The 10000-nt window shown below is 46.6% G+C and overlaps 5 protein-coding genes across 5 annotated transcripts in view; 2 read left to right on the top strand and 3 right to left on the bottom strand.

Moving 5' to 3' along the window:
• Positions 1-226: 226 nt before the first annotated feature.
• On the bottom strand, positions 227-808 carry LOC134177332 (uncharacterized). Its single transcript, XM_062644105.1, has 2 exons — positions 473-808; positions 227-417 (listed from the first exon to the last, which is right to left on the bottom strand). The coding sequence occupies exons 1-2, from the start codon at positions 749-751 to the stop codon at positions 394-396; spliced, it is 303 nt and encodes a 100-aa protein (XP_062500089.1). The 5' UTR covers positions 752-808; the 3' UTR covers positions 227-393.
• Positions 809-1771: 963 nt separating this feature from the next.
• LOC134177165 (uncharacterized) lies at positions 1772-2460 on the bottom strand. Its single transcript, XM_062643914.1, has 2 exons — positions 2141-2460; positions 1772-2077 (listed from the first exon to the last, which is right to left on the bottom strand). Exons 1-2 carry the CDS (start codon positions 2381-2383, stop codon positions 1949-1951), a joined length of 372 nt encoding a protein of 123 aa, XP_062499898.1. The 5' UTR covers positions 2384-2460; the 3' UTR covers positions 1772-1948.
• Positions 2461-4127: 1667 nt separating this feature from the next.
• Positions 4128-4862, bottom strand: LOC134177316 (uncharacterized). Its single transcript, XM_062644092.1, has 2 exons — positions 4456-4862; positions 4128-4384 (listed from the first exon to the last, which is right to left on the bottom strand). Exons 1-2 carry the CDS (start codon positions 4738-4740, stop codon positions 4274-4276), a joined length of 396 nt encoding a protein of 131 aa, XP_062500076.1. The 5' UTR covers positions 4741-4862; the 3' UTR covers positions 4128-4273.
• A 305-nt stretch (positions 4863-5167) lies between these two features.
• On the top strand, positions 5168-7826 carry LOC134177441 (uncharacterized). Its single transcript, XM_062644221.1, has one exon. It carries the CDS (start codon positions 5332-5334, stop codon positions 7576-7578), a length of 2247 nt encoding a protein of 748 aa, XP_062500205.1. The 5' UTR covers positions 5168-5331; the 3' UTR covers positions 7579-7826.
• A 170-nt stretch (positions 7827-7996) lies between these two features.
• LOC134176918 (uncharacterized) overlaps positions 7997-10000 on the top strand; it is a 2295-nt gene continuing 291 nt past the window's right edge. Inside the window, exon 1 of the mRNA XM_062643602.1 lies at positions 7997-10000. This exon is cut by the window's right edge and continues 291 nt beyond it. Coding sequence (XP_062499586.1) covers positions 8121-10000 — 1880 coding nt within the window. The 5' untranslated portion in view covers positions 7997-8120.

Raw genomic sequence — 10000 nt, 5'->3', positions numbered from 1 at the left:
CAGTCAGGCTGCACGTGTGCTGGTAGGTTGTAAACTGAAAGTGACACACGAAGGTGTTCGTGCCGGGTACTACATTTTTGAGGTCAGAATATGGAGTCGTGAGCGTTTGAGAGCAATCTGACAAGCTCTGATTGATAGCAGAATTATTCTAAACTTAGGCCGGAACGACTTCCACCGAAACGGCGTTTTGCATATAGTCACGTGACTATTAATCAGTGTGATTGGTCATTTAATATCATTGTAGTGTATTTGGTGTACATTCCACGAATCAACACGACTGTTTCTATGAGATTCCTAGAGAACTAAACTAAACGGAAAAACAATCCGTCCAAATGTCATCAGTCATTTTCGTCAAGAATATCTAAATCTTGTGAACGTTAGGCCGCTATTGCTTCAGTGACGCTTCCCGTTTCTTTTCTGCAACGAAATGGCAGAGTAAATCATTGGTTACCGTGACATCGAGTATCTTTACCTTCGACTTTCGTTCGCGCTTGGTCTCTTGATGTCGATTGGATTTGTCTGAGCTGTTTGGTGCGGTGTCGGGCTGGGAACTCGAACAAGCGTAGTTGTTCACAGTTCCTCCTTTGTTGTAGAGGTTGATGTTCATGCACATCGAAACGCAGTGGTTTTCGGCATCAGCTTCTTCATCGTCGTTGTCCTCTTCTTGTTTTGAGTCTGCGCACGCGTACGGCACGAGCTCCAGAAAGCCAATGGCGGCAATAAACAACAGCAGCCGCGTCGTCGCTCGCATCAATGGTATTCTACTACTTCAGACGCTGCACACGTTTCGTGGTCGAACTGAGCTAATATAAAGAGTGCATGGAAACATCTAGCTATTAGTAAATACCCTACGGGGACTGTTTTAATTAGATCAAGCAACGGGCTGTGTGCCAGACGAACGTCGTACTTTCTGTGTTTTCACACTACAGAGCGCGTTTCCTGATTTCCTAGGCTGGTTTTAGGATCAACAACATTGTTGCCTTAATTAATTAAGCGTCCAGCAACGCTCTAGTTTTGTATCACGTGACATACTAACACATAACACTCACAATCTACTTTCAGCATTAAAATACTATGTTTCTACACGTCTTTTTCTGTATTAATTAATCGATACGTGTACTACCCATCTTCGTAATCGATATCATCAGCATCATTGATATTGATGGTTCCCTCGTTGGACACAACGTAAAGTTCAAAGTTTTCTACCCTCACGTTGACGTTCATCTCTTTTACGACGACGGACGCTTTGGTTGTTGTCACGCCTTCCCGTTTGTTGCCGTTGCAGGCTCTTGCGGGAACGAGTAGAAAGTAGAGGAGCACGAGAGATGCCGCATGTCGATACATGATTCTGTCACTTGCGACTACTGGAAATGAGTGCGATACACGTGACACTCAGTATAAACAGTCACGTGCGTCAAGATTCCTAGAGTCCGTTCACCAGCCCATTCGTCTACATCTGAGAATAATTAGATATGATCATGCATGATATCAGGCACAAAAACAGGAATCGAAACAATGGCGTTCAGACACGTTTGCGACTTTCCTGTTGCTTTCCTGCTAGTCACCGCCTGCCAAAACGGTAACACAAACAGAACAGACCCGTTTCACTATCAACCGTTGTGTAACACTAACACAAACAAAACAGACCCACATGCATATCAAGTAAGCAACTGTTGCCTAACTAACAATTAGTATCCAACTGCGTTGCCAACTGGCGGTATACTTCTTATCTCTTATCTCTATGCAAATGTAATAGATAGTCGTGCATAAATTAATTTTCCAGTTGAAGTTTGAATTTATTCAGCTTTGCTAAAGTTAAGCGCAATCCAGAAGCGTGCAGCATTGTATTCATCCCCGTACTACGTAATAGTGACAGCAAAGGTCACGGTACACACTACAATGACTGAATGCCCTAGGCAGAGGTCCCGTCATTCATACGTTTTGTATTTCAGTTAGCGCTCTTGTCTCTAGCGTTCACTCGACCGAGTAGCTTTGAGAGTTGTTTTCGTGTCTCTCTGGGCATTTCGGAAAGCATATACTCTATCAGCTCCTCCGATATTTCGAATTTATTCTTCGTCTAGGAAAACAGAGTTTGTCAAAGTCATTCACTAGACAAAGTCACATGCAGAGCAGTCAATACCTTCGGTTTCGCTGTTGAGTTCACGCTAGATGAGCCGGCTGTCTCTAGCTGGCATGGACTGATGTTGACAATGCCTCCCTCTCGGTTTGAAATATGGATTGTGGTTTGTCCTAGACGGAAGGACTGCTTGGTGCGGTGACTTTCTGGTGGCTCCTTCCCTTGCTCTTCGCTGCTAGACTGCAAGATGTAGTCAGACGTGAGTAGCAAAAAGATAGACAATGCTAGCGCAGACAGTCGAACCATTGTCACTCGATGTGAAAGCAGGAATGACTAGGTTTCGTCTAGCTAGAGTTGTTTATTATAGATAGGCGGTAGTTGACATGAGAAACACGTGCTTGGGAAAGGCTAAATTAGCCTAATCTGTTTCAGGAAATATTGAAACGAATGAGACCCCGGAAAAAATGTTGGCAGGGAATGTGCAGAAATGCACAAGAGAGTCAGAAAGCTGGCGTATGTAAACGATACGGAACAACGGCACGGTTAGATTTCTGCCAGTATTACAGACGCGCTTGACAAAATGTTGCATCGGATTTGGACTACACTCTAGCGACAGGTCACGTGCTAGCTCGTCTAGCTGGATCTTTTGGTGATATCCCTCTATTTCCTGCTGCAAACATAAACAATGTGACGCAGTTCATAGTTGCAATTGAACGTTTAAACTTGTCTATTACGCTTTCACTACCACCAAAACTCTACAATCATACGTTTCTGTTTCTCTACAACATCTCTATCGACTTGTAGGGTAGTTGGTAGCTCTAGCTGTTTTGCATGCATGGCTACTTGCGCTTGTTTTCTATTGTATTCAACTTCAAGATAGGCAGTTTGACTTGAAGTCGCCCTTTAATCCTATCATACTCGACTCCGTTTTCTTCGTAATAAGTCAGACTGTCGACTTTAAAATTGACCTGAGAAGAAAGACTAGCCCGATTTAGTTGCACGGAATTCGCGTACACGTTGCTCACCGATATTCCCGCGCATCCAGTGCTAGAGTCACATGTCTGCGACTGAGAGAGCAAAGCGGGTCCGACAGTCACGTCGGTGTTTTTCTCAATCTTGGCGATATACATGCGTATTGTGTCAAGATAGATTGCCGATACGATTTCTTTCTCCGCGTTGTCATCACAGCTGCAACAGTCGATGAGAAGCACGAAAGCCAGACTGAGACACAGCGCGCTCGACGGCATTCTAGCTGACTGACTGACTCGCTATCAGCATTCTCACGTGACAGCAGGACAATGTAACTCAATTAACCCTTTACTTAATTAATTATTATACAATAACATTGATTGTCTAGTTATCTAAATCATCTGTAATTGTTATCTATTCTGTGTCTTCCACGGAACTCGTGAATTTTTTGTAATAGTGACTATACCGGCATGAGAATGCAGTGAACACATGCACTGCAGTCATTACACGTTTTGTTTCTCGTAAACACTCGACATTTCGTCTCTGCAGTGTTCGTTAGACGTGAACAGACAAAACAACGACGGTATTGCGTATAAACGCGATTACGCAACATGCACGCGGCGCTGACGGCCGGGAAAGTCTAGGGGACTCAGTCACAAACACTCGAACTAGGGAGGGGCATTTGTGTTGGCGCCCAGTGCGTGCGTGTGTGTGTGTGTGTGTGTGTGTGTGTGTGTGTGTGTGTGTGTGTGTGTGTGTGTGTGTGTGCGCGCGCGCGCGCGCGCTTGTGTAGCCATGCAGGAAGTCAGAAGAATACAGAAACCCTATACAATGTCTGATGCAACAAGTTTTAGTTTCACTGGCGTGAGGTTGTTCACTAAAAATTGACAGCACAACATGAGTCCTGCACCCTCTAAGCATAGCATAGAGGCCTAGACTGCAGTTAGGATGGCCGGTGCTTAGTATAGAGTGTCAGTTTCGATTCCTTTCTAACTAGCCTCGGCTTCCCAGACTCGTGGAGCGCCGATTCAAAATTGTGATCTACTGACTTCCTGCATGGCTACACAATGTCGTCTGCATCTTGTTGTTTGTCCGCTAAATTCATATTATACGCTCCCTGCAGTATCATGCAACAGATTCTAATCAAGAGAAGCAAAACAGCACGCATTCCTTGCAGACACGCATTGTCTGTCTTTTAGCTAGCTAATTAGTATTCCTTGTCATGTTTCATGCTCTTGCGCTGTCCAGCACGCTGCGTGTGACCGCCAAATCGACGTATTGTTCCAAAAGGGCGTACTCCTGGTTGTTCGCTCGAATCATCCGGACATCAAGATTTTTCTACAGAAGAGAGAATAGGTAGCACGCATGCATGCAGATCAACAAGAAAGTATTTGATTTCACGTCCTTACAACTACGTTTGCGTCGCCAATGTCTCGTAGTTCGCTTTTCGCTTTGTTGTAGGTCGATATGTGTACGTTGAGAGTGCCGTAGTTCTCCACGACGACTAGAAGAATCTTTTTGATAAAGACAGGAACGGACCAATCACCAACAACCACGTGTTTCATTTGCTCCAACAGATGACGTTTTGGAGCACGCGTTGCGACCTGTTTGTCTTCGTGTCGCTCTGGACTGCAAGCAGAGCAGCCGATGAGGAAAATGCCGAGAAACAGAACGAGACGTACTGTCACGTGCATTGTGAGAAGGTACAGATAAGACTGATTGATGTCAGTGGGTACTGACTGATGTAGATCTCAGTTTACGTATCACGTGACCTAGAGTGACGTTTGGAAAGCTAAGAGGGTACACTATACCGAAAGTGTAGACGGACGGACGACGGAAATAAAAGATAAATAGACAGACAAATATTTTTGACTCGGTAGTCTACATACATACATAGAACTAAACTAAGTCAAATTAATATCAATAATTTACTAATTAAATGATTAAAAATTAACTAAACAAAACAGATAGTTGATTTTCTATTCCAATTAAAAAATTATTTCTCTGCAGCATCAACGACAACCGTTTAGAGCGTCATTGCGAACAGTCGGAAGTCGCTGTCGCAACGCCGTCAGCACTGTGACATACGGGATTTTCCTATTTCATAAGTTGTTGCCCGTATAAGACTGTAGTAGAGACGGTCGGCAACGTATTGCTGCCACTCTGTGTAGGCGGAGAGGGTCTGGCTACGCGAGACTAACTCTGTTCAGCTGTCACTCACTCATCTGACCTCCACAAAAGCAGAAACTTCAGCAAACACTCACATCCGGGAGTCGGCGGACGTCATGACTACAGAATTGGCCGAAACGAACGCGCAATTACGAGATCTCGCGTCGTCGAGCTCGAGTCGAAGACGCAAGAGTCTCAAACCTAGGCGTTACGTCACAGACGAGGCGAACGGCGATACTTCCGTCGTCACACGTCTGCAAGAGCGCGACAATTGTCAAGCATCTGGTCTCAGTGTCCAACAGCCGGTCGGTCTGTCAGAGAGTTATATCGCTCATGTGTCAGGCGGATCTGGAATGCCGCCCAATGAGCGTCCGAGTCACCAAGGCGCTAGGAGCCACAGTGGGCGGAGCATCTCACCCACCGGATGTCTGTCTGCATTTAGACAAATATTACAAGCCGGAAGCGAGCATGCAGACAACATGATTGCTAACGAGTCTGTCTCTGGTGGCTATTTGCACGACGAGTCGGCAATAAGCAGAGTAGTTGGTCTGAGTGGGAGAACACAGGAGGTCGGTGATCGAGGACAGATTTGTGAGATTGAGCATCCAGAGTTGTGGTTGAATGGGCGGCACCCCGACTTTATACTCGCAAACCAGCTGATGACTACTGAGAATGCTAAACAGACGATTTGTGCGAGCTCTACGAGAGAACAGTCTGTCACAAACTGTGGGAGGGAACAGCCTGTTACGAGCTGTAGGAGTTCCGTTGTGGACTCAGACGTAACTGTAGGGTCTGTAAGCACATGTAGCAGCACGAGACATAGTCAGAGTGGACACACGAATGTTTCGGGACCACCGACTGCAGCATCGAATCGTTTCAGTGGCTATGCGTTGTCTGGAATAATGAGACAGTGGCAGCAAAACGAATTACAGGGGACGGTATTGTATGTGTCAAAAATGCATCAAACTATGGCAGTGATTCAGAACGATTTAAGCTCGGGCAGTAGACGTTCGCAATCTACGACGAAGTCGAAGGTTAAGGAAGGTTGTCAGAATCAAGGAAATGAGAGATATGGAGTCGGGATGTCGGTCATAGTCTATCCGCATGAGCAGACGAGTCGATCGGGTTCTTGTTCTCAATCGGCGACTTACTCTACGGTCATGCCTGTGCCGTTTGCCAGCCAGCCTACTCGCATTGCTGGAGTTGCAACAGGTATGGGTAAGGCATCGCAGCAAAGTGACGACCAGACGTCTCATCGTGGTACATGTACTCTTCCTGAACATGAAATTGTAGGAATAGTGACGTTGAATGCTTCAGCGGCAGGACCAGGAGAAGATGCAACGCTTGCTAGACGACGAGCACTAAAACGACTAAGATATAGGATGAATGCGAACGACCCAGTTTACATGGAGCGCGTGAGAGCAAAGAAACGTGAACGATACCATGCACGGAGACAGGATCCGGAGTATGTTATGAGGGAGAGGGAAAAGAAGCGGGAAAGATACCACCGATCGAGACAGGATCAACAGACAGTGGAAAAAACGAGAGAAAAGAAACGCGAGTTATACCACCGAGCGAGACAGGATCCCAACTGGGTCAACAAAACACGAGAGAAAAAGAAGGAAATCTATTACCGATCGAGACAGAATCCCAACTGGGTCACGAGGATGCGAGAGAAGAAGAGAGAAGTGTATCGACGTGCGAGAGAGAATCCCGAGTGGATCGAGAAGACAAGAGAAAAGAAACGCGAGTTGTATCACCGAGCAAGACAAGACCCTCTCTATGTACAGAAACAGAGAGTTAGAAGAAGCAACAAAGACAAACCAGCAACAAACATGGCTGCCCAACGAACATCTGGAACTCACAGCAACGAATTCCAACGTTATTCTACATATACAGACGGTTTGGAAAGTCAGCATGCTTGGGGGATTCGGCACAACTCGATGGTAGTAAACGTGCCATCTCTTCAGGGGACCGTAGATGGCGATTTGTTGCATCCAGCAGGGATGAGTGACACAGACCGATCACACCCACATTATGTTGTCACGGCTACCGAAGAGTCAAGACGATCACAACTTTTTCAAGTTTCTCAACAGCAAACGGGTGATTCTTCTGTGTGTGACAACATTGATGAGACTAATGCCGTACCATGTGCTACTGGAAATGTGAAGGAAGGTGATGAGAACGACGACTGTGAGGGTAATTCGTTGAAGTTGAAGTTGGAGGCGTGGAAACGAATGCAAATAAAGAGAAAACATGCTGACGTTGTTTATCGAGCAAAGAAGTGGGCTCGATCACACAAGCAGAATCGCCACATGGATATCCTAAATTCGTCACGGTTTGATAATAGAAGAGAGACGTAACAAGCTCTGGCAGTTGCAATATCAATGACTGATTGTAACGTCTGCACAAAGTTATTTTATTTCGTTAGACAGGAAATAGCGGCCGAACATGATACGATTACTAAATTTTTCACTTACTTCTCAGCTGTCTGTCAGATCAACTTGTAGTAGTGACTTGACTTGCTTGATGTGTAATAATATTTAATTATTATTTGTATTGTACGACTCATAGAAATCAATCAAAAATTTTATTGAAAGAAAGAAAAATATTTGTGGCTGCTCGTTTGCCTTTGTGCTGCCTCTACCATAGCTTCCCTTTTCAAATCGCTTATCAAACATTTTAGCAATAAATTGGGTATGTACTCATGTACACACAAATCATGTAGCCTCGAACTTCCAGACCAGAGCGCGCGAAGCTACATCTTCTCTCGTTGATACCAATTATTCTCTGTTTACTCTGATATTTCGCTTTCACTGCAATATTACCGAGCGCTCTAGCCTCTACCATTCATTCTCTTCTCTCGCTAAGCATCCCTACACTACAACTCTGACGGGGCCCCCGAATGGGGGACGAGGCGTCAGCAGGAGAAAGTACGGAAGCCGTGGAGCGTCAGGAGGCAGACGACGAACTCAACAACCGCGGCAGCAACTCAGAAGACGTAAATCTCGGTGTCAGTCTGGAGAACGACGAGCGAAATCGACGCAGAAAGCGCAAAACGAGTCAGCCGCAGAGATATCGACCACAAAGCAGCGAAGAGGAGATTCCCGTCGAAAAGAACCTCTACATCGTCGTTGGCAGCGAAGAGGCGACGTCACTGGCTCGATCTGAGTGTAAGGAGGAGAAGGTTGACACCGGAAAACGGTCGGAATGTCTGAAAGAGACAAGAGCGGAGTTCGAAACGAAAGATGAGACATCGAATGAGTCAGAGGAATGCGTGGGTGGGGCTGGAGGTGGTAGAGAACAGGAGGTGGTGGCGAGTGAGGGAGACACTCAGTTGTCCTTGGAGCATCATTTGACGAATATGCGAGGATTGGTGTACACCGACGATGTACAGACTCCGAGTGTCGTTCGGAAGGAAGGCGGATCGACGTCGACAACTGAGAATGGACGGCGAAACGCGAACGATTTGAAACCATGGGAAAGCAGCACGTTGCCACGTACACCCGTGTTTCCATATCGAGTGCACGCGCCGATATACGTCCCCGAGCGTGTCAGTGAGCCCGTGTACAACTATGTGAGAGCGAATGTGACCGATCGGGATCGTGAGATTCCGAGTTTGTTACAACCAGACGTGAAAACGTGTGAAAATCTGGAAACGGAACGCATTCGTTTGTCGCAGTGGGTAAGTCCGAGTCCGGTCGTGACGTCGAGTGGTTTCACGGTGGAAACAGCGGCGGTTACCAACACTGTGACTGCTGGCCGGGTGTATTTGCCATTGGCTAAAACAGGAGCTGTGGTGATCACCGCATATCCCAATGTGATCACCACGTATCCCAATGTGATCACCACGTATCCCAAAGTGATCGCCACGTATCCCAGCACAGCAATACAATCACCGTCTGTCATCCAGAGTAGCAAACCAAAGAGACGGTCGACGAAGGAGTATATGAGGGCTAAGAGAGCCGATCCGAATTTCCGTGCGGCCGAAGTGAAGTCGACGAGAGAGAGAATGCAGCGTGCGAGACAAGATCCTGCGTTTCGTGAAAAGGAGCGAGCGCGTCACCGTGAGCAACAGCGTGCACGCCGATTAGACCCGGGGTATGCCGCGAGGATCAGAGAGAAACGAAAAGAAAGACACCAGAAGGCGAGACAACAACCCGACTATCGACTCCGGGAACGAGAGCGGCAGCGAGAGTATATGAGAGCAAAACGAGCAAACCCTGAATATCGAAAGAAAGAGAGAGAACTGAAGCGACAAAAGAAGCGTCGTCTCTCCGACGACGGCGACCTCAAGGAATCGAGTCCGAACGAGAACGTCCACGTCCGATCGTCCACCGAACCAATCAGTGGCACAGACAGCGACGATTCCGTCAGTCAATCGAAAGTGTATTGGAGCGGACGAGAAAATCGTAGCGAATGGATGGTGACGAGCCCTACAAACCATTTGATATCAAACTTCAGTGACTCCACTAATCATGACTCCAGCTTGTCCACACAACCAGAAGTGCGACAAGATAGCAACCTGGATGCATTCGGTTCGTCTGCGAGTATCAACTACGTACGTTACGATGACGGTAGAGATGCTAGTGGTGGCCAAATCGGCTCAAACTCGAGCTCGACAATCACCTCGAGTCGTAGCGACTCGAGTGTTGTCTTCACCTCGACGTGTTCTCCGTACTTTAGGAAAGCGAACGATTCGAGTCCTCAGGAGCAAAAGATTGAGACGAATGGAGAAGACGAACAAACACGATGTGAGACGAATGGTAACGATATGATCAAAGA

This window comes from Corticium candelabrum, chromosome 3, assembly GCF_963422355.1.
Source record: "Corticium candelabrum chromosome 3, ooCorCand1.1, whole genome shotgun sequence".
Taxonomy (NCBI): domain Eukaryota; kingdom Metazoa; phylum Porifera; class Homoscleromorpha; order Homosclerophorida; family Plakinidae; genus Corticium; species Corticium candelabrum.
The sequence above is the reverse complement of the archived record's forward strand: the minus strand, read 5'-3'. Positions and strand labels throughout refer to the sequence as shown.